General features: G+C 44.8%; 1 protein-coding gene across 2 annotated transcripts in view; it reads left to right on the plus strand.

The window, feature by feature from the left end:
* The first annotated feature begins 13,317 nt into the window (after positions 1-13,317).
* The window catches only part of DCX (doublecortin), a 98,774-nt gene continuing 87,471 nt past the window's right edge, over positions 13,318-24,620 (plus strand). For both annotated transcript variants that reach the window (XM_081964026.1, XM_081964027.1), the window contains exons 1-3: positions 13,318-13,390; positions 15,626-15,852; positions 16,715-17,105. In XM_081964026.1, coding sequence (XP_081820152.1) covers positions 16,742-17,105 — 364 coding nt within the window. In that variant the 5' untranslated portion in view covers positions 13,318-13,390; positions 15,626-15,852; positions 16,715-16,741. The remainder of the gene's footprint in view (positions 13,391-15,625; positions 15,853-16,714; positions 17,106-24,620) is intronic.

The raw sequence follows: 24,620 nt of genomic DNA on the forward strand, positions 1-24,620 counted from the left end.
ATATGGCTGGTGTGACTAAATGCCAAAGGCACATGGAACGCTGTTTCCTTCCCACCAAAGGTGGTCCCTATTTTTCTACTTGCATTTTTACATGCTTTCAAACTGCTCGGTTGGCAGAAGCTGGGACAAGTCACAGGAGCTCACTCCGTTACGTGGCGCTAGGGATTCCAACCGCCAAACTGCCGACCTTTCTGATCAACAAGCTCAGCTTCTTAGCCACTGAGCCATCGTGTCCCTTATAAGTCAATAACTATCTGCAATTTCTACATTTTTATGCTGGGTATTTATTTTATACTATTTTAGAGTTGTACCAGTTGCAGACCTGATTCCGCTGAGAACTGAGAGTGGTTGAATAAAGAAAAGGTATGTTTAACAGGATGGGGGGAGGAGGGTGTAATAAAATTTGGGGAACACACAGAGTGAACGGACAATTTGTATTCTTAGACGTTTCCCTGCTTCTGATCTAGATAATTAACCTGCCAAACAATCTCAGTTGATTAAGTCTGCCCATGTCTTCTAATAAAATTGGTGGAAATAAGTGTTTAAAAAACATGTAATATTAAAAAAAAAAATCCTTGCTAGTCCTTTCCATCAAGTGCGGGGGCTGTTTTTTTCAGATCATCAAACGATTATTGATCTACTAGTTGTGACAGGAAGTAACCAAGCAGATCACTTCCAAAGCCTGACATATTAATATTCTAATATTCAAGGTGTTTGTATCTCTCTCTCTCTCTCGTGAAAAGACTAGGGCAGGGGTGAAATTCAGCAGGTTCTGGAGAACTGGTAGCAGAAATTTTGAGTATTTTGGAGAACTGGCAAATACCACTTCTAGCTGGCCCAGAGTGGGGAGGGAATGGAGATTTTGCAGGATCCTTCCCCTGGAGTGGGGAGGGAATGAGGATTTTACAGTTTCCCTCCCCTGGAGTGGGGAGGGAATGGAGATTTTGCACTATCCTTCCCCTGGAGTGGGGAGGGAATGGAGATTTTGCAGTATCCCTCCCCTGGAGTGGGGAGGGAGTGGAGATTTTGCACTATCCTTACCCTGGAGTGGGGAGGGAATGGGGATTTTGCAGTATCCTTCCCCTGGAGTGGGGAGGGAATGGGGATTTTGCAGTATCCTTACCCTGGAGTGGGGAGGGAATGGGGATTTTGCAGTATCCCTCCCCTGGAGTGGGGAGGGAGTGGAGATTTTGCACTATCCTTACCCTGGAGTGGGGAGGGAATGGGGATTTTGCAGTATCCTTCCCCTGGAGTGGGGAGGGAATGGGGATTTTGCAGTATCCTTACCCTGGAGTGGGGAGGGAATGGGGATTTTGCAGTATCCTTCCCCTGGAGTGGGGAGGGAATGGGGATTTTGCAGTATCCCTCCCCTGGAGTGGGGAGGGAGTGGAGATTTTGCACTATCCTTACCCTGGAGTGGGGAGGGAATGGGGATTTTGCAGTATCCTTCCCCTGGAGTGGGGAGGGAATGGGGATTTTGCAGTATCCTTCCCCTGGAGTGGGGAGGAAATGGAGATTTTACAGTATCCTTCCCTTAGAGTGGGGAGGCAATGGAGATTTTGCAGTATCCTTCCCCTGCCACGCCCATCAAGCCACACCCACAGAACCAGGAATAAAAAAATGAATTTCACCCCTGGACTAGAGGTGACACGAGAGTAGTCTTCCACTATTATCATAAAAAAGAGATGGGTAACTTATTTTCCAAAGCATCTAAAGGCAAAACAAAATGGAAATGTATCAAAGAGAGATCCTGCCTAGAATTAAGGAGAAATTTCCTGGCAGTGAAAAGAATTAACCAGTGGAAGGGTTTGCCTTCAGAGATTGTGGAAGCTGCGTCACTGGAGGTTTTTAAGAAGAGATTGAACAGCCATTTGTCTGGAATGATATAGAGTCTCCTGCTTCAGTAGGTGGCTGTCTCTATTTCTATCTCTATATAGCTATTGCTATAGCTATATCTATCCATCCATCCATCTATCCATCCTTCCTTCCTTCCTTCCTTCCTTCCTTCCTTCCTTCCTTCCTTCCTTCCTTCCTTCCTTCCTTCCTTCCATCCTTCCATCCATCATCTATCTATCTATCATCTATCTATCTATCTATCTATCTATCTATCTATCTATCTATCTATCTATCTATCAATTTCTTTACCTATCTCTCTAGCTGTCATCCATAATGAAACTGGGATTGTTCCTCTCCCGTTTAGCAATCTTATAGTGCTAATTGATTGGAAGAATATGGCAATTAAATAGCATCTAAAAACAGACACTGATGTTCTTCTTTGTCATCCTCAGAAATGTATCCTGTCCTTCTTACTGTCATGAATAGCTAAAGCAAGGAATGAGCGTACAGCAGTAGGAAACCTAAGCATAATTTGAACCTGAAGATATATTCAGGATTTCTGCAGAGTTTAGACTTATCGGAGAAAACAGAAATCTAGTTCTCACCTGCCTTTTCATGCCCACAGGCCCAGGCTGACAACTTCTGTCATATTTCACGGCTTCTCTGCATAGCATTATTATTTAATTGCAGAATCTGAGGGTCCTTTTTTTAGTATAAGAAGCACTATTTGAATTCATATAATGGTACCTTTGGAAGATTAACTTGGATAATGGAAATTTCAGAATCCCCACTGCATAATAGAGACGGGTGATTGTGCCAGGTTTAGTTTCACACTTCAACAGTCCTTAGTTCAAACCATTTTTGCAAGGTGTTTAAAAAGGTAAAGGTTCCCCTTGCACATATGTGCTACTTGTTCCCGACTCTAGGGGGCGGTGCTCATCTCCTTTTCAAAGCCGAAGAGACAGCGCTGTCCAAAGATGTCTCCGTGGTCATGTGGCCGGCATGGCTAAATGCCGAAGGCACCCGGAACGCTGTTACCTTCCCACCAAAGGTGGTCCCTATTTTTCTACTTGCATTTTTTACGTGTTTTCCAACTGCTAGGTTGGCAGAAGCTGAGACAAGTAACGGGAGCTCACTCCGTTACGTGGTGCTGGGGTTTTGAACCACCGAACTGCCGAACTTCCGATTGACAAGCTCAGTGTCTTAGCTACTGTGCCCTTTAGTCAATTGTGTTTTTTTTTAAAAAAATATAGGGACTATTGAGAAGTATAAAATATAAATATTCTTTCTCTGTACTTTTTCCTCTTCTAAAGTATTTTAGTCTCTCAAACAATGGAGCACTTTTTGGGTGCTTCACCACTGGAGGTTTTTAAGAGGAGATTGAACAACAGTTTGTTTGGAATGGTATATTTTCTCCTGAGCAGGGAGTTGGACTAGAAGACCTCCAAGGCCCCTTCCAACTCTGTTTTCTGTTTTTTTAATTTATTCCCCATCAAAACAATCCTGTCACCAGCAGTGATGGTCTTCATTGATGCTGTTGAAGGAAGAATTGCATGGAGTTACAACCTCAACTTTTTCGATGTATTTTGTTCCAATTCACTTTTTGAGTTGGGAACCACAAATTTGGTAAGCTCCTATCAAAATATGAACTGAATGTCTTTCTTCCCTTTTCCTTAGTGGTAGTTAGACTCTTTGTATGTATGTAAAGTCATACAATATTTATAATGTTGTATTTTGGGAGACATCTGTTGCTTACAATAGGAGCAGTTAATGACTCAGGACTTTGCCTGCTTTCTCTCAGTCGGAGTATTTTATTACTCATCAGAGATGAATTATGACCATTTCTGCTCAAGAATGTGCTAAAAATAAAAGCCTCACCCATTCAGACAGTTCTGAGATGTGAGGGCAGTTATAAACTAACAGCTCAGATTGTTTGATTTCCACATCTGCTGGATGGGTCAGTTTTCCTCAGAAACTCCCATGTTGTTCTGACCGAGGCTTCTTCCCAAGAGCATGAAGCAAACTCCTGGTCCCGACAAAAACCCCTTTTATTAGTTTACTGTGAATTCTGCTCATTCACATCCAGCAACATCTTTCAAGGGAGGATTTACTGTCACAGACCTTATCTGACTTGGAGAGCTGCCAGGCCAATATCTGCAAAACTTGGCAAGGAATCTCAGAGAGTCATGAACCAATTAAGCGAACTAATGGTCTCCTGCAAACTCCACTCCCCTTTCGCCCCCCTTTTATTTCCTCTGGGAGGGGCCATTCATCGTCCACCTGTGGCCTTCCTCCCAAGTCGATCCCTGTTCTTTAGCTGTTCCCTTCATCTGGCAACTCTGCCCATGCACACACTGGGAACAGGCTCCAGCTGTTCTTCTGCCCCACTGATGTCTGAGTCAGAAGGCAGCTGATAACTGGCATACGGCCCTGGTCCGCTTTCTGCCTCTGACACAGAGCCCTCATCCGAGCCTTCCCCAGACTCCAGGACTGGCCCATGTTCCTCTCCATCCTCCTCACTGTCCGAATCTGCTGCCAGCTGTGCTGGCCGCTGGCAGGCACAACACATGTCACCTTAGACCAAGGATGAGCAAGCCATGATTTGGGGGCCCTCCCAAATGCTTTCTTCTTTCTAAGCGCAACTTTGCAATTTGGGTATTTTCTGCTGAAAATCAGAAAAATCAACACTGTACGGTTTCCCCCACCCCGTCCTTTTGGGGAAGAATCAAATGGCTTTTTGTGTTTTATAAGATGCTTACAAAGCACTTCAAAAAATTGAGAAAAACCCTGGGGGAAAGAAACATCTCCATCTTCTTATCTAATGTGGCCTCATTCACCTCACTTCTCCAATAGGATGGCACCAATCAGACTAGGGATGTGTTTCTGCCCGCATTACTACTGGTTCGGGGCGCAAATGCGTTCACATTTGCACCTAAAAAGGTCTGCGCATGTGCACAACATTAGAAAAGGGGAAAAATACATTTTTTTTCAATGAAGATTGTTCTGCGCATGTGCAGAAGAGAGAATCAAGATGGTGGCCATGAGGACCAGTCCGAACCGGTAGGAACCCACCTCTGAATCAGACGTGCACTACAAATGTGTATCTTGATGTGAGAGATTTTCTGGGAAGCTGAGAAAGGAACGGAAGAAAAAAACACTTGACATAAACCATCAAGAACACAAGAGTAGTTGACTTGGAAGAGACCTTGAAGGTCTCATCCAAGAAGCTTCTTCAGCTTTGACTAGATGGTGGAGAATGGAAATCAGTCAAAACTGAAGAAGCTTCTTGGATGAGAAGCGAAATGTCTTCAAGGAAAAATGAAGTAAGTCCAGTTGTCTTTTTTTTAAAAAAAAAACACCTTTGGGACATTGAAAGGTGTTTAAAAAGGTGCTTGGAAAAGAATCTTGGGGATTGCTTTATAGCTATATAGTCCTATTAAGGCAGGAGTGTCCAAACTTGGGAACTTTAAGACTTGTGGATTTCAACTCCCAGCTATGCTGGCTGGAGAATTCTGGGAGTTGAAGTCCACAAGTCTTAAAGTTCCCAAGTTTGGACACCCCTGTATTAAGGACTATAATAGAAGCCACAGTTCTGTTAAGGACTATAATAGAAGCCATACGGTTGTGATAAATGAGTCTTAAGGAGTACAGCAAAGCAGGGATAGATTGAAAATATATCATAACCCTACTATGATCTCTTTTGGTGGCCATAATGGAGTTTTTCCATCTTATGGTTTAACATTTAATGAGAAAATTGGCTTTCCCCCCTCCCCCTCCTAGTCTGGCAGTCTATTCCAAAATAGCTTTATGTGAAATTCATGATATTTGATAGGGGCTGTCACAAATTATTCAGCAGGGTTAGGAAGATATTTTAGATCTTCGTCTTGTTTTTCAGATTGAGGCAAGAGGAGATTAATTGAAAGAAGGAGACCGTCTTAGAAGTTCAGATTTAAGATGGTAAGTAATCCAACTCTTCTAAAAGGCTTTCTCTTTTGAGTGTTGCAAGATGCCCTTGGAGAAAACTGTATATAATCCTAGAAAATGATGCTAACGCCAAAATAATAACATGTATAGAATGACATCGAAGAGATGCGGTGGCTCAGTGGCTAAGACCCTGAGCTTGTCAATCAGAAAGGTCAGCAGTTCGAATTCCTAGCGCCGCGTAATGGAGTGAGCTCCTGTTACTTGTCCCACCTTCTGCCAACCTAGCAGTTCGAAAGCATGTAAAAAAATGCAAGTAGAAAAATAGGAACCACCTTTGGAGGGAAGGTAACAGTGTTCCATGCGCCTTTGGCATTTAGTCATGCCGGCCACATGAGCACGGAGACATCTTCGGACAGCGCTGGCTCTTGGGCTTTGAAATGGAGATGAGCACCACCCCCTAGAGTCGGGAACGACTAGCACATATGTGCAAGGGGAACCTTTACCTTTATATAATGACATCATGCAAATGTGATTTCACGGTTTTTAATCTGGTTCCTTAAGCACTAGAACAAACTGGCTCTTAAACATTTCATTTGTCTTTTGAGAATTACTTCAGATGCAATGGATTTGTCATTTTGGGATGTGGGGCTATGTCTGAATAGAAATTGTTTTAAAATATATTTTTTTTAATCCTGCCTTTATTATTTTTAGAAAATGGTCATGATCATATATATATGCTGGTTTTGTTGTATTCGGGTCTTTTCCCGTGTAAAGTTTACACGGGAAAAGACCCGAATACAACAAAACCAGCATACCTACACCCGTGAAAATCTACGAATATATATATATATATATATATATATATATATATATATATATATATATATATATATATATATATATATATATATATATATATATATATATATATATATATATATATATATATATATATATATATATATATATATATATACATACATACATACACACACACACAAATATATATATATATAGTTAATGAATCCAGCTGAATCAGTTATCTGTGTGTGCTTTGTGGATTTAATTTTTGCAACAAACTCTGACAGTTTATAGTTATATCTTGGATAGTATTGTAGGTAGCATCAATTGGCATTCAAGCAATTGGTTTCTTCTCACCCTCCAAATTTCAATTTGTGTATATTGAAAATTTACGGAATGAGTTTTTTCACATTTGGGTCAAAACTTTTCTAAAAAAATATAAGCTGCACCAAATTCAGCAAGGACACTGAAAAAAATGCCCTCACTATTCCAAACTCATTGCAACTACTTCTCAGCCATAATAATCTAATTGCTACAGTTTTAAAATGCAGGGTGAAATGTGTTTCTTTCATAGAAAATGTCATTGAGAAATAGCAATAGCCAAAGTATTTTCTTCCTTTCCGTTAGCTCTGTAAATTTAAATCTGCGGATTAAAACTTAAGCATTTCTAGACGTGGGTCTAACTGCCAGGGTATGCAACCTGAATAATATACGCAGAGCTGCGATGTATTTAAATAAATAATTAATAAATGTCCTTTCTCCCTTCTTTCAACCTTCTACTCAATATTTCTTCAAAAAAAACATGTCTGGATGTCATTCTGAATTACAGAAAAATATGGAAAAGCAGGATCTTTTAGCTTCTGGGGGCTAAGTTCTATAATTAGATTATTGACTGAACAGATGCATAGGTACATATCTAACATTCTGAAACATTCTTCTTTCTAATATGACATCCAGACCTGTTCTGGGAAGAACTATTGAGTATGAAGTTGAAAGAAAGAAGAGGGAAGGGACACTTATTAATGATAGTTATTTAGCTACATCACTTCAGAGAAACACAGCTCTGGGTATATTATTCAGTGTTGCCCAGCCTGGTAGCTAGACTCATGTCTGGACAAGTTCAGGTTTTGATTGATAGATTTGTCAGATTGTGGCTTTGTGAAATGAATCTGGAAGCAATAGGATCGTTTCCATACTGATACTGAAATTTTAGTTTAGTATTGCCAAGGCATAGCTGGTAGATGCTGTGGTTTTAGACAAGGATCTTTTACATTCTGAGTCAGAGATGCCAGAGAGAATATAGAGACTCTCGTTAAGCTATGTTCTTCTTTATAAAGAAAGCTGCCTAGATAGTTTTTAGACCCCAGCCCTGTCTATCTAAGTATGCATTGATTGACAGTGTCAACTTGGATTCTCTGACTGTAGTCTTTCATACCTATACTGTATTTTTTGCACTATAAGACACACTCCAAAGTGGGTGGAAATGTCCGTGCATCTTGTAGAGTGAATATTGTGGAAGGGGGAGGGAAGTTGGTGCTGCCACTGCTTGACACCACTGCTGCCATTTTCCACCATAAATGGCAGCAACGATAGATAGATAGATAGATAGATAGATAGATAGATAGATAGATAGATAGATGATAGATAGATAGATAGATAGATAGATAGATAGATAGATAGATAGATAGATAGATGATAGAGCCACGAAAATATTTACAGATCCCTCCCATCCTGGACATAAATTGCTTCAACTCCTCCCTCAAAACAACACTATAGAGCAGCGATGGCGAACCTTTTTTGGCTCGCGTGCCATAAGTGGGGGGAGTGCAGGGGGGTCATGTGCGGGCGTGCCACACCCATAATGCAATGCGCGACCCCCAATGTGCATGTGTGCACTACAGGCGCTCCCCCTCCCATTTTTACATGCTTTTTTCGCCCTCCCTAGGCTCCAGAGGCTTTATAGGAGCCTGGGGAGGGCGAAAACAGCCTCCCCCGCCCCCCCGGATGCCCTCTGGAGGCGTCAGGGAAGGCTCCGGACAGTCCCTGATGCATTCGGAGCGCTCAAAATGACCCTCCGAGCAAACCAGAAGTGCGTTCCTGAACTTCCGGTTTGCCCCTTAGGGCTGTTTTTTTGCACTCCGGAGGCTTCAGGGAAGCTCATGAAGCCTCCGGAGGGCTCCAGGTGGGTGGGGAGGCTCTTTTCACCCTCCCCAGGCTCCTATAAAGCCTCTGGAGCCTGGGGAGGGCGAAAAATGGCTTTAAAAATGGGTGAACACACACGTGCCATAGGTTCGCCATCACTGCTATAGAGCACTGCACACCAAGACAACTAGACACAAGAACAGTTTTTTTCTTGAACACCATCCCTCTGCTAAACAAATAATTCCCTCACCACTGCCAAACTATTCACTAAGGCTGCATTACTATTACTATTAGTTTTCTCATCATTCCTATCACCCATCTCCTCCCACTTATGACTGCAGGACTGTAACTTTGTTGCTTGTATCCTTACGATTTAAATTGATATTGATTGTTTTCTGATTGTTTATTTGTACCCTGTGACTATCATTAAGTGTCATTAAGGATTCTTGATGAATGTATCTTGATTTTTAATGTAAACTCAGAGCAAAGACAAATTCCTTGTGTGTCCAATCACACTTGGCCAATAAAGAATTCTAGTCAGTCAGTCAGTCAGTCAGTCAGTCAGTCAGTCAGTCAGTCAGTCAGTCTGTCTGTCTGTCTGTCTGTCTGTCTGTCTGTCTGTCTGTCTGTCTGTCTGTCTGTCTGTCTGTCTATCTATCTATCTATCTATCTATCTATCTATCTATCTATCTATCTATCTATCTATCTATCTATCTATCTATCTATCTATCTATCTATTCCATTGAAAGGAATTTTGAAACCAACAATCACAGAGGATCCAAAGTTAGTGTGGAAGAATCCAAATCTGAAGGCTATATACAGGCCCCATTACTTCCAACTTGGCTTTGGAAAACTACTAGGGGAAGAGCAGAGAGCCAGGAGTCACAAGGGTGTGAGGAAATAGTCAAATGTGTGTAATGATACCATTGTTGGCTTAAATCCATCTATAAGTCCCTTAAAGGCATCTATGGCCTTCTGTGCTTGGCTGTCATTTATGCTTTCCAATCTTACCAGGAAGAGGTCTCTTAAGCAGAAACTCGGTCACTCAAAATAGAGCTGGAAGGGACCTTGGAGGTCTTCTAGTCAAGCAGGAGACCAGTGATGGCAAATCTTTTCGGCACCGAGTGACAAAAAGGAAGTGTGAACGTGCTCATCTGGGGTGCAACTTGAAAGAGGAGCTGCCCAGGGGGCATGTGCGCACCAGAAAGTGAACTTCTGGTTTCCAGCATGCACATGTGCACTGACCAGCTAGTCTTTCAGTTACTGGCGCGCATGCACACATGACGATCAGCTGGCCGGTGGACATGCTCATTCCAGAAAATGGAAGACCAGCTCTTCCAGTTTTGGCACGGCCGTACGCACGAAGGCCAGCTGATCGTTATGTGCGAATGCGCACCAGAAACCCAGAAGCGTCCTCCTTTCCCAGGGGTCCCCACGCGGCCCGTTTTGGATGCAGGTAACTGCAAGGTGTGCGCGGAAGCTCGCGGACGGCGAAAAACAGGTCTACCGGAAGTTCGGGCCCATTTCCAGCTTCCAGAGCCTGGGGAGGCTGTTTTTGCCCTCCCGGGGACTCAACGAAAACATCTGGAGCCCAGGGAGGGCAAAAAAGCTCTGCCCTGCCATGGTGCAGTAGGTCGATTAGGCCACACCCACTGTGGCCACACCCACCCAGCAACGGGCAGAGAACCTCTTGCTAAAATTTTTGAAGCCCACCCCTGCTTAAGACCATTTTTCTCAGTTACGACCTTTGCAGCATTCCCATGGTCATATGATCACAATTCAGATCCTTGGCAACTGAATGCTTGGCAGCTCTGCTTCTTCGTGCATGTGAGAGAGCCGCAGAGACGGTTCTGCATGTGACCTCTGGCAGGGGTGCCATAGGTTCATCAACACTGATACAGGGTCTCCTGCCTTGAGCATGGGATTGGACTAGAAGATCTTGAAGGTCCCTTCCAGCTCTATGATTGTATGGTTTATCCAGTGGTGGGTTTTAAAATGTTTTAGAACCTCTTCTGTAGGTATGGCCTGCTTTGTGGGAGTGGCTTACCAGCCATGTGACCGGGTAGGAGTGTCTTGCCGGCCATGTGACAGAGTGGGAGTGGCTTGGCAGCCATGTGACTGGGTGGGCATGGCCAACTTGTAAAATGTGGTGAAACTCACTTAACAATGCTCTTGCTTAGCAACCAAAATGTTGGCTCAGAAACTCTGGCATTTGAAGCACGCAAGTCTTAAAGCTGTCAAGTTACAAGACCCTTGCACCCCTAACCCTTTGGGGAAAAAACCCACAGAGGTGTTCAAACTTGACAGCTTTAAGACTTGTGGATTTCAACTCCCAGAATTCCTCCTCCAGTCATGTTGGCTCAGGTACTCTGGCATTGAAGTGTGCAAGTCTTAAAGCTATCAAGTTACAAGACCCTTGCACCCCTAACCCTTTAAGGAAAAAAAACCCAGGGGTGTTCAAACTTGACAGCTTTAAGACTTGTGGACTTCAACTCCCAGAATTCCTCCTCTCACTCTTCATCTTGATGATGTGCAGATGGGCGGGGGGGAGGGAGCTGGAACCGGTTCTAAACTGCACTGAAGATTTGTGGAACCTCTTCTATAGAAGAGCTTAGAACTGGCAGGAACCCACCCCTGGGTTTATCCTTCCATCAGTTTGAATGAAAACCCACAGCAAAAGAAAAGGACAAGTGAGAGACTTGTTTGGCACAGTATTAACAGGATGCCCCAAGTCGGGTTGGGCAACTTTAGTTAAAGAAGTGGGGATCAAGAGTCCAACAGTTTTGTGAGGGGAGAGACAATTAACAGGATGAAGAAGATGATCAGACTGAGCCCTAGGAAGGGGTCAAATATGTCTCCAGTGTCAAGTGCCTTTGTAACCACAAGCAAAGTTCAGCCCGCCTTGAATTCCATTGACTCTTTCCTATTGCCAATTTGCCTTAACTGTTAGTAGTTCAGATTCTTGTAGAGGATTTTAGCACGCAGTAAACTTATACATTCATCTGGACTTCTGATTTGCTGCCCTTGACATTAAGCAGTCAACGGAATTCTAGGATGGCTGGACTTGGATCTCTTGTGGGTGAGACTCAAAGAGACTCAAAACTGATGATGTATTTGATTCCTCCTTTGGGCTCAGCCTGATCATCTCCTACAGATGAAAAGGCAGGAAAGCACTTTGGGTGGCTTTGTCAGAAGAGATCTTGGCCATAAAACGTGGCTTTTCTGGATCAATACAGACTTCAGATTTGCTCACCTCTGTTCTAAAAACAAATGGATTCCATGATAAAGAACTAAGGAGTCTATAAGAGCAGAATAATCTCAAACCTCTTTTCCCCTATGGATCAGTGGTGAAATTCATTTTTTTTTACCACCGGTACTGTGGGCATAGCTTGGTGGGCGTGGCAGGGGAAGGATACTGCAAAATCCACATTCCCACCCCACTCTGGGGCCAGCCACAGGTGGTATTTGCCGGTTCTTCAAACTACTCAACATTTCCGCTACCGGTTCTCCAGAACCTGCTGAATTTCACTCCTGTTATGGATGTAGTTTAGGGCATCTGGAATCAAAGTCAGAATGAAATCCTTCTAAATTAAGAATAGGTGTAGCTCCACCCAGGTGGCTTGAGATTAAACCAGTAGTGGGATTCAGCCAGTGTGCACCTATTTGGGAGAACTGGTTGTTAACCTTCTAAGCAGTTCGGAGAACCGGTTGTTGGAAGAAATCTCCTATTGTTTTTTTTCCACTTCACAGGGCTAATCCTGAAAGGAAGGCAGGGAGGAAACATTCTGGTGTTGTTTCTAGCCTCATCTTTATTGCCCTGCTTACAGAAACTGCCTCTCCAGTTAACCCTTAGGACACTGTCACAGCTAAGGCGAAGCGCCCATCGATGTGAGTGACACTGAGTTGGCCACACTCACACAGTCACATGACCACTGAGTCACGCCTACCCAGATGGTCATTAGGGCAGAGAATTGGTTGTTAAATTATTTGAATCCCACCACTGGGTTAAATCCCTGCCCCTGATCAAGGTCCTGGTTATGCCTATCAGAGTGCCTTAGCTTTTGATGCTGAGGTTTGGAGAATCATGGTGTGTGATCATAAGAAGGACGTGTTGATTTACACCACCTTGCTTGCCTAAAGCCTCACCCCTCTTGAATCCACAAGGCAGACGTGATTTTCATAGGCGTCTAGCTAGCACTCCCCCACTTTTGTGCCGCGTGTGCCGAAGTCTTAATGCCGTGCCATAAATCAAACCATGCCCGTTTTCAGCTGGGCTGGGAAGAGCATTAGAGGAACTGTAGACAATGGGAGATTTTCCTTGGAAAAGCACAGACAATGCCTCCCCAAATATGGCTCTTCATCCCACTCTGTGGCTTCCTAGGAACATTGAAATCACACACCAGGCTACCGTTTTCTCTTTCAAAAGGTGGGAAGGGGGAATCTTTGCTAGGAAATTGGTCCTGAGGGTGAAGCCAAGCCAAGGCACTTCATGTTTCAGAAGGGGGTCTGCACATCTCGCTGTGTGCATGGGCGTGCAAAGCCCATGTATGCAAAAGGCACTAGGACCTAGCAGGAATCTTGGCCAAACGGGCAGGAATTCCTTGCTTGGAGCACAGACAACAAAGGCAGAGTGTAGCTGGGTTTCTTTCTCTCAGCATCTCCGCCCTGTGAGCTGAAAAAAAAAACGGTAAGTGAAGACTGACTTTTCCCAAGCAGGGCGAGTAACAGATGTCAGGTGCCAAAAGAAGGACAGGATGAACCTTTTGGAGCCAGGGGTGCCTTCTTAGCCCACCACTCAGCCGTTGGACTTCGCCTTTCCCCCCTTTTTTTTTTCCTGGGAAAAAAGTTGGCTTTTGGTGCAATTCCATTGTACACGCCGACTTGAGTAGGAAGGAACAGGCAGGAGTGGAGTCTGCAATTGGACGGAAGGAAAAGAGGCTGGGAAAACTCCCTCTGCAGCTCCGGGGTGACAATACGAAGGTCAGGGACCGGTCATTATCGCCCCATAGAAAATGAATGGTGGGTTGGGACTCGGCCAGAGATGATAGGAAGTGGCTGGGAAGCCATCGCTTTTGCTCAAGATTTGTCCCTGATTGCATAGAGCATGTTTCGCCCTGTTCCTGTGGTGGAGATGTGACTTGCATGCTAATTGTGTGAAGGCTAATGGTAGCCACAGCTTGCATCCTTCCTCTCTCCCCCCCCCCCCGTTATGGACACAGCTTGGGTTTGCATGCCAAGTTTTAAACTGCAAAAGGAGGAGATTCCTAGCATCTTGGTCTTTCTGCCATTCCCGTCACTCCTCTGCCGCACAAATTTAAGCTAAGCCTCTCGTCCCTTGCTCTGGCTCCAAACAATGAAAGATGCCACTTGCAGGGGTGTGACAGGAATATGTCTAGGAGGTGCCTTCGGCAATTAAAAGTCACTTCATTTTACCGGTAAGAAGGGGGCGGGGGTGAAAGGGGAATGTCAAAAGTCTTCCTGATTCATTGACCTTCGAATTGCATTTCAAGTGGAAACAATGCTTTTTCTTCCACACTAACTTCCTCACTGCTGTTCCCCTATTAACTCCTTCCCACCCTTCCATGTTATCTCCTGGGCGGTTGAGAATAACCCTCAAAATTGATTGATGGCTTAGGAGGGACGTAGGAGCCAAGGGAAGGAGTGGGGAGAACGGGAGGGGGTGCTGGCTGGCTGGCTTCTGAAACCAGCTGCTCACAAAGAAAATGTTGCTATACGGGCGGAGAAGAGACTTACTGATGATTCACACTCCTGTTTAAAAGGGGCTCCTAGCTTGGTCACTCCAGTCACCCTTGGCCATGTTGACTGCGTGACAGATGATGTCTTTGGTTCTTTGGTTTGTCGGGCATGTAACTCTAGGGCATTGTCACTTCCATGCTTCCTTCCATGGGAGGTATGTCTTCTTTCTTTCCTTTCTTTTCCACCCATACCCTACCCCCCACCCCCAGTCCACAGCACCATCTAAACTGCAGTGAACTTCTGCTCACTCCTTACAGCTGTTCACAGATCCGTCTCCCAGCAGTGTCCATAAAAGGTTTTGCTGCTCCTGATACACAGAACTGATTTCTGTAGAGAGTGCACAAGGCTCAGGGAAATGCTCTTTCCTGGCTCCCCCCCCCCCCCTTCTCTCTCTCTCTCTCTCTCTTTTTTTTTTTTTGCTTATAAGCTGCTCTGGAAAGAGAGTTATCCAAAAAGATGGGGAGGTGGGGGTGAAAATTATTCTTAGAAAGAATCAATCTCGATTGATTGTATTGCGTAGGAGGCTCCTTCCCTCCCAAATGCTCCCAACAGCTCACTCACGCACATATGGTAAAGTCTTCCCTGGTAGCCTTCCAAGAGAAGGAAAACCCAGGTGTTCCATTTCTTCCATCCATCCTTCCTTCCTTCCTTCCTTCCTTCCTTCCTTCCTTCCTTCCTTCCTTCCTTCCTTTCAAGGGGCCTAAATCCAAGTTCTGTATCATCAGCTTTCTTTCTCCAAAGGCTGCGTTGTCTCATTGCATCATCATCATTAATTATTATTATTATTAATTATTAAAGATGTAACCTTCAATTTGATTTAGTCTGGGACTGGAGAAAAAAAGCCAAGAACGTAAGAGCTATTAAGGTAGCGTCTGAGTATGTAAGCAGTTCCGAGTAAGGTCGTTTTTGGGGTGGTTTTTTTTTGCAAAGTCAGGATATTCAGGTCTGATAAGTCCAACATTTCCATGTATCTAGACAGCCCTTTGGGTATTGCTCCAAGGGCGCCTGTTACTATTGGTACAACCATTGATTTCTTCCTCCACAATTGCTCAACTTCAACTTACAGTATTTTGTTATTTTTTTCTAGTGGTTTCTCTCCAATTTGTGTATCACCTGGTATTGCAATATCAATGAACCAGAGTTTTTCTTTTCTTTTCCATAATAGTGACACCAGGTGTGTTGTGGGCCAGATGTCTGTCTGTTTGGATTCGAAACTCCCACAAGATCTTGACCTGTTCATTTTCAAGAACTTTGTCGATTTAGTGTTCCCAGTAATTTTTGCATCATCATCATCATCATCATTATTGATTTAATCTTCAATTTGATTTACGGCCTGGGACTGGTAAAAACTTAACAGTTCAAATCCTAATCAAGCACCTAACAGCTGTTAAGGTAATGTCTGAGTATATAGGCAGTTCTGAGTAAGGTTGTTGTTATTATTACTATTATTATTTCTTTTATTCATTAAACATGAAACTCAATCAAGTGAACACATCATCATCATCATCATTATTATTATTATTATTATTATTATTGTTATTATTATTATTATTTAATCTTTGGTGAGATTCACAGCCTTTGGGGTGGGTTGGTAGCTCAACAGCTCGAGTCCTAACCAAGGACCTAGGAACTGTTAAGGTAACATCGGAGGATATAAGTTGTTCCAAGTAGGGTGGTTTTTTGTAGAATCAGAATGTTCAAGTCAGGTAAATTTAGAATTTCCAAATAGCGAGGTAGCCCTTTAGGTATTGCTCCGCTGCTGCTGCTGCTGCTTCTTCTTCTTCTTCTTCTTCTTCTTCTTCTTCTTCTTCTTCTTCTTCTTCTTCTTCTTCTTCTTCTTCTTCTTCTTCTTCTTCTTCTTCTTCTTCTTCTTCTTCTTCTTCCTCCTCCTCCTCCTCCTCCTCCTCCTCCTCCTCCTTATTATTATTATTATTATTAGTCAGCCAGATGTTTCAGACTGGGTTTGGCATTTTTGTTTACCTATCGAGTCCTTACCAAGTACCTGGGATAGGCAGATGTGGATATTTGATGGTGTTACAGATGTCATCACAGGATGGAAGCAGTTCCCAGTAAATCCACCATTTGCAATTGACTGATAGCCAATTTGTCAATGCCAATGGTGTTCAAGTGGCGCTCCAGTTGTTTTGGGGATTGCACCCAAGGCAATTATTATTGTTGTTATTGTGGTGGTGGTGGTGGTTATTACATTTGTTTCCTCTTTGCTTCCATTCTTTTCCTTCTTCTTCTGCCTCAGCTTCACAACTTTAGGGGTCACCGAGCAATGGAACTTGATTTTGGACACTTTGACGAAAGAGATAAGGCGTCCAGAAACATGCGTGGCTCCCGAATGAACGGCCTGCCAAGTCCCACTCACAGCGCCCACTGTAGTTTCTACCGCACCAGGACCTTACAGGCGCTGAGCAATGAGAAGAAGGCAAAGAAAGTGCGTTTCTACCGCAACGGGGACCGTTATTTCAAGGGGATTGTTTACGCCGTCTCCAGTGACCGCTTCCGAAGCTTCGATGCCTTGCTTGCTGACCTGACCCGTTCTCTGTCTGATAACATTAATCTGCCTCAGGGAGTTCGCTACATTTACACCATTGATGGCAACAGAAAGATTGGCAGCATGGATGAACTGGAAGAAGGTAAGAAAGACAGCACTGTAGAGTAGCTCCAGGAAGGGTGGAAAGATGAGGAATGGCCCACGTTCCACCCCATGGAAGATGACACTTTGTTCCTGATTCAGGGTGCTAAAATTAAAACTATGAATTTCAGTGATGGGAATAATTTATCTCTGGGGGGGCGGGGTTGTCCAAAAGTTTGTCAAAGTTTGTATTTAATCCTCGGATGGATGCATATAATACTCTACACCAGTGTTCTTCAACATCGGCAACCTGAAGATGAAGGTGGATCTCAACTCCCAGAATTTCCCAGCCAGCATGCTGGAGTTAAAGTCCATGCTTCTTAAAGTTGCTGAGAATACTCACCTTGAAATTTAATTTCAGAGTAAGCAACATTAAGGCAATCTCTGGGGAAGGCTCTAATGCTGAGAAAGCTGGAAGGAAAGGGAAGAAGGAATTGACCAGCATGCTGGCTGGGGAATTCTGGGAATGGAAGTCCACCCATCATCAAGTTGCCAAGGTTGAGAAACACTGCTCTATATCATTGGGATCTCCGTATTCTAGATTCACTGCAAGTATCTGGAAATTTTGATGCGACCCACTGCAGTCATCTAAAAGTTGTCACCAAATTTTAATGTGCAATGTGATAGTTTGTGGAAACGATTAAGTCCTGGGCAGGATCCATGCCACCCAGATATAATTCAGTCCAATTTATTTATCAAAGCAAGTGCAACTGTGTCTTATTTTTGGACTTGACTGTACGTAAGAATCAAGTGTGATCCTCACCCCTCAAACTGTACACTGTCCAGCCCAGCCCTCTCAAGCCTGCTTTCTTGGAATACAATTCCCATAATTCTCAGACACCATGGGCAAGATGACCGGGGATTATGGGGGGGTTGGTCATCTTGTCCACCGGAAAGGATCTAATCTAGCTTGATCATCATTTGTTCTGGTTGTGACTTCGTCTTAGTCAACCCCTCCGAAATCCTTTCAGTAAATGGGGATCTCTCTTGCGCATTTCTCAGTGGTCCTCCTGCCCACCTAATTGCAATCCCTGCAGCAAGAGGAAGAAATAAACCCTTATTAGAAGATTAGACGTTCTAATCCACCCTGTTTTAAACCTGGATTTCTTCCCCCCGGAGTTTAAAATACATCGCTGGGCTGGCAGCGTGGATGCGAATCTAGAAAGGGGTGTAATTGAATGATCTCAGTCCAGATGGTGGGCGTCTATTTGTGCACATGTTTCCATAACTTGCACTGGAAGTGGGATGTCTGCTCATTTAGCCGGGTGGGCTGATGTCATGTCTTGTACATTTTCTGCCTCTCTGTAGTGACAGGCATTCTGGTGGGCTTGCAGAGAAGGAGTCTCGGTGGACCATTCGTTGACTTGCCTAAGGAGGAGATACGGGTACCCATCTGTGGACCCACGAATTACATTTAGGGGGTTTAGCTCCCTAACTTTGGAGCATCTGTGTCTCTAAATGATCCTGTCTACAATATCTTTGCAGATTATGAGTTTCTAGACAGGCTGCGTTGCCTTCTAGATTAGGTCTACTATTACAGTTTTTGCAATATATCTGAGCATTATGGATGCAGGAGGTTGGAAGTCTGCTTTAAGACTTATGTCTTCTAATGTCCTCAACACCCTTTAGGGAGCCTTAGCATTTAAGCATCCTTTCTATGCATTATGTGGTAAAGTAGCTGTTCTCGGTGAGCATGAACGCTTTGAGCAAATGTTTTGCAGTGGGTGTGACTGGCTGAAGGCGTGTACGCTCTGCCTGCATCCTGCAGAAATGCTTCAGCGTGTGTGAATGCAATCTGTTCGATTTGTGCACTTTTTGCCTGGGTTATTCGTCACTCACCAGCCGACGGGGTTCTGAGAACACCGATGGTGCAGTATGGAAAGGCAACAAAGCTAAAAGCAGCTTGCCTTAAAGCTTGCGAGATTAGCCCAAAACAGCGGTGGGGAATGAAATATAATGCTGATGTCATCACTGCTTTGGAAAGAAATTTGCGCTAGAATGTGCTGTTTTCTTCTTCTTCTTCTATCCCTAATGAAAAAGCAGAATTCTTTTCTTTGCTGCAGTAACAATGAAGGGGGAAAAACCCCACCTTTATTTCTTCTTTTTTGTAATCATAATAATAAAAAAAAGACTTGCCGAGCCTTATGCACTTTCAGCTTAAAGGTTTTTTTTAAAAAAATCTTTTTAAATCTTTTGATCAGAGGCATTTGTTTTAAACGTTCATCTGGGAGGCAGCCTGCAGGGTGTGTCTCTTTGTCTGGAGTGGATGTGCTCTGTGTGTCTCCAAAATGCAAGCTCTGAGGGGGGGGTGTCACTTTGGTTTGCTCCTGGGGGAAGGGGTGTCTTTTGAGGGAGGGAGGGAGGGGGCTCCAAACTCTTCTGAGCTGGGAGAGAGGGAGGGAGGGAGGATGGCTGTTGTAATTGGCCTGCCGGAGAGAAAGAAAGCTGGCAATGGATGCAGTCTTCTCGGGGAGGAGAGCTTTCCATATGGATCCAATCAATTTTATATCTTTGCAACGTTACATGTCAAGGCTGGAAGGAAGATCTGCCCAGTGAGATTTGGAGAGGGAGGGAGAGAGAGAGAGAGAGAAAAGAAATCTTGCCTCTGTTGGAAGGGCTGATAAAATGTGAAGAGACTATCGAGATGATCTTCACCTAGGTTTTAAACTTTGCTTGGATGGCAGTGGGTACATCTGGATTTGCAGCTTTCTATCCTTCAGGGCGTAGCTGGGCTTCCGTCATTATGTTTCTGGAGTTGCAAGGTGGACTTAATCACAGGGCTTCTTCTGCTAGGGGCTCCCCTGAGCCTGCCAGGCTCCCAAGACTCTTTGCCTCTTGTACCAGAGGCTACCATTTTGAATGATGTCATTCTCCTTGAAAACTCACCCAGAGTGAGAATTGAAAAGGGTGACATCATGGTTATCTGCAAGCCACCAGAACTGCTTTGTTACCCGCTTCTCACGTGGGATTTTGTTCGACAGGAAGTAAAGGGCTTCCACCAGAGTTAATGGAGAATGGAACCTTCTTTGTTTTCATGAATGGGGTCCTTTGTCTTCATCTTGCTGAAGGCCGAATGGTTTCATTTCACACACACGCTTCCATGCTTTGATGAGATATTAGTCTTAGCCTATGCCTGCCTTCGCTTCACACAATCTCGCCAGCTCGATCCAAACCTACAGGCTGCCTGTGCTTAAGTTGCTAAGCTTAGTTAGTTTTAACCTTGGTTTATTTCTCCTGCTGGATTACGGTGCGGTACAAATTTGGTTGGTTAAGAAATAAAAAAATATAAATCAGTAAGTAAGTAAATAAGTAGGTAGGTAGGTAGGTAGTAGATAGGTAGGTAGGTAAATAATCAAACAAAATTGAGCCTAGCTGGGTTAGTTGATGGTTCAGCTACCGTGCAAACCCAAGATGTGGGTAAGTATGTTGTGTGAATATGGCCAATTGTAGGATATTTCCTAAAAAGTGCTATTTTTGAACTAAGGAAGTATCAGGAAATAAAGTAACCCATTTAGAGCTTCACAAATGACTTTGAAAAAGATGGAAAAGGATGTGATGGGCGAAATCTATGCGCAGCTGGAGCAAATCCTAGCTAACCTTAAGGAGAGAGGTGTTCAGTAAGAGCCCCAACTGTATCTCAATTCACTGCCTGTGTATGTAGGGGAAGGAGTGGCAGAATCTGGGGGTGGAGTCAAGAGAGGGATCAGCCTAGAATCCCTATGTAACCACAAAGGAAGTACCATATTTTTCACGCTATAAGACACACTTCCCCCCCCCCCCAGAAAGGGGGTGGAAATGTCTGTGCATCTTATATATTGCAGCAGGGGGAGGGGGGGTTGGTATGGCGACAGTATTCTCTGCCTGTCACCACTGCCACTGTTCACTGCCACCGGAGAATGCTGGAACCATCGCTGCTGAGCAGCTGATTGGCAGTTGGATCGGCCTCCCGGAATACCACCAATTCTGATGCTGTTCTGATTGGCAATCCGCTAATCAGTGGCGATAGGCAGCGGCAATCCTCACCACCTAGAACAGCTGATCGACGGTATTTCGGGAGTAATAGACCATGTTTTCCCAAAAATAAAACTCTGTCTTCTATTTTTGTTGCCACCAAAAATATACCAGGTCTTTTTTTTGTGGGGGGAGTGGGATGTCATCCACTGACCCACCTCATTTGTGCGCATTGCCCCTGGTCTCCTTTTTGCTGTCAGAGACCTTCAGAAACTTCTTATACAGCTAGTAAAGCTTTCTTGAAGCTCTCTGTAGTCGATAATAGAGCTCCTGATCGATCCAGAGCTCTGTTATCTACTGCAGAGGCCTTTAGGAAAGCCTTGTTGCCTTGCCTGCTGCAGAGGAAATGGGCTGGTGAGGTAGGTGTCTGGGTATGCGAGGCCTGGCTGCAACTGTCCGAAGGTAAGTAGTAGGGCAGATCCACCCACAACCAGCCCTAGCTTAATTTTTACCAGTGCACCCTGGAGTGGGCGTGGTCTTAATTAGGGCTTATCTTTGGGATAGGGCTTATATTGGGTGCGTATGTGAAAACCAAGCTAGGGCTTACTTTCAGGGTAGGTCGTATTTTAGGAAAAACAGGGTAGTAGAAGATAGGTGATTGATGGATAGGTATAGATGATAGGATAGATGATAGATAGATAGATAGATAGATAGATAGATAGATAGATAGATAGATAGATAGATGATAGATAGATAGATAGATAGATAGATAGATAGATGATAGATAAGATAGATAGATAGATAGATAGATAGATAGATAGATAGATAGATAGATAGATAGATAGATGATAGATTGCCTGCGGCCACAAGTTCACTCAGGAAGCCTGTCTTGCAATCAGATCGGCCAGCTTACGAGCTATGGCTCCACAGCCGTTTCGCACGCAGCGGTTCCAGGCGAGTCCGGTGGCCATTCTGAAGATTGCCTGGCCACACTTAGTATCGGTGGCCATTTTTCAGGTCGGAAAAGCCCGCGAAGATAGCGGTGGCCATTTTGAGGTTCAGAAAAGCCTCAGAAAAAAAGTCGGCCATTTTGGATGCTTTAAAAAAGGCGCAAACTCTACAGCAGCTGTTTGGAGTGCCCAGCAATGCAGGATCACGCCAGGTGGACCGGATCAGGGGCGCCTGGCCAGCAAACGGGTGAGACCATTGCTTATCTTATTGGGGTGTTGACTTATGTTTGGGGAAATAGCTGATCCAGCTATGGATACAAATGCAGGATTAGATAAGGCAGGGCCATCAGGGGCAAAGAGCAGCAGGAAGAGGCAAGCCAAAGAGGCCCCTTCCTCAGGAGTAAACCCCAAGGTCTCTAAAGCGACTACCAGGGCAGAAGAGGGCAGGTAGAAGGCCCTTGAGAAAGAATTTCAGGGGGCCCAAAAACAACAATATATTCTAACTGCCCAGCCCTCCCTCCCTCCCTCCCTCTCAGGATCACCAAGTGGCATCCCCAGCTCCACCTGTCTTGCCTCCCATGGGCCCTGACCGCCCCCTGGCCTATTCAGAAGGGGAATTGTCTCCTTTGGATTCCTTGTCTTCGATGGAACCTGAAAACAGAGGCAATTTCTTTGATGTTCCTCTCAATAGGGAGCGCACCTTTGAACAGTCTTCCCTCCTGGTTACACATGGCTCTGTCCCCCCACACACACACCATGTACACCTCTCCTGCTGATATGGCAACCATCATTGCTGAAACCATTAAACAGGTCATGGCTGCTGGCCTACAACAGCAACCCCAACCTGCTCCATCACATGGCCATAAGCATAAATCTTCTACTGCAGCTCAGCAACCTGATCCCTCTGCCTCTACTTCTCAGGCCTCAATTGGTGGGGAGCAAGATAACCTGCCGGACTCAGACCTGTCAGATGACGAGGTGGTCACCCCAGATACCCCTGCCTTTACCGGATTATTCAAAACCGATTATTTCAAATCCCTTCTACTTAAGGCCATTAAAGCTTCTAACTTACCATCTTCTGCTTCAGCTTCTACTTCACAGGATAAACTGGCAGAACCGGATTCAACTGAGGGTACCAGTACCCCATTAATTGAACCCACAGTGGACAAAGATGTTCCCAAGATATTCCTGAATGTCATCCAGAAGCAGTGGGAGTCTCCAGGCACGGGCCCACCTTGACAAATGTCTCTACAACATTGCACCAGACCTCACCAAGTTCTTCGAGACTCTCCCAATGGACGCACCGGTTGCAGCCCTGTCTTCACCTAAAGTGGTCTCTAGAGCCCCTGAGGAGGTTCTCAAGCCTGAGGAGAAAAGGTCAGCTCAAACCTTAGTCAAAAACTATCAGGCTGAGGCCTGGGCTGTTAGGGCCTCTACGGCCACTTCCTTTTTCTCCAGGGCAGCCTTGGTTTGGATTGAACAGATTCAGGAGTGCATCGCTTCTACTGACACTAGATCACATAGGGATCTCAACAAGATCAGGGCAGCAGTTGAATTTGCGGCTGATTCTTCCCATAATGCTGCTAGATTCGCTTCTAAAGCAATGGCCTCTTCAGTCGTGGCAGGTGTCTGCCTTGGCTCAAGCCATGGCAGGCAGATGTCCGTACCAAGTGGCGCCTAGCAGCCTCCCCATTCAGTGGCACCCAATTACTTGGTAATCCCTTAGACCTGTACCTCATGGAATCTAAAGACAAGCTTTCATCCATCTACAAGAAACAGGACAGTCGGCCCACTCCCTTCTATAGGAGGTTGCCCTTTCGACCGGCGGATGGAGGACCTTCCTTCCCTTGTCCACAACACCAATCCTATACTCCCAGACAGGTATCTCACCAGGACAGGTCCAGTAGAAACACACAGCATTTCCCCTCCAAGAAATCTTACCGTGGAGGAGGCAACCGCCATTTCTCATGTAGGAAATGACTATCTGGACTCTCTTCCAATGGAAGGCCACCTGGTGTTCTTTGCCCACCGCTGGGGAGAGACCACAACAGACAATTGGGTACTCAAAACTGTCAAATTTGGTCTCATGCTAGAATTCCTCTCCATCCCCCAGGAACACTTCGTGCCATGCCCGGTCTCTCGGTGTCCTCGGAAGTGGGCACTGATGGAACAGGCCATTCAGCACCTGTTGGAGATCCGGGTCATCCAACCGGTTTCTCCCCATCAGGAAGGGCAGGGTTTTTATTCCCACCTGTTTATGGTACCGAAGAATTCCAGGGGATGGAGAGCAATTTTAGATCTAAAAATGTTTTGAAACGTCAGTGGTTCAAAATGCATTCTCTGCACGCCATCCTCCAAGCGGTCAGGAAAGGCAACTTCCTCACGTCGGTACACTTGACCAAAGCTTACCTTCATATCCCCATCTTCATAGACCACCGAAAATATCTCCGCTTCTTCTATGGGGGGAGGCACTTCCAGTACCGAGCTCTTCCGTTAGGTCTACCCTCTGCCCCCAGGGTATTCACAAAAGTACTGGCAGCACTGGCCACCCACATCAGGTCATCCCCAGTTCGGATTCTCTGTTACCTGGATGACATCCTTTCGTTGTCCAGGTC

Source organism: Natrix helvetica (assembly GCF_964273705.1).
Source record: "Natrix helvetica genome assembly, chromosome: 11".
Classification (NCBI taxonomy): domain Eukaryota; kingdom Metazoa; phylum Chordata; class Lepidosauria; order Squamata; family Natricidae; genus Natrix; species Natrix helvetica.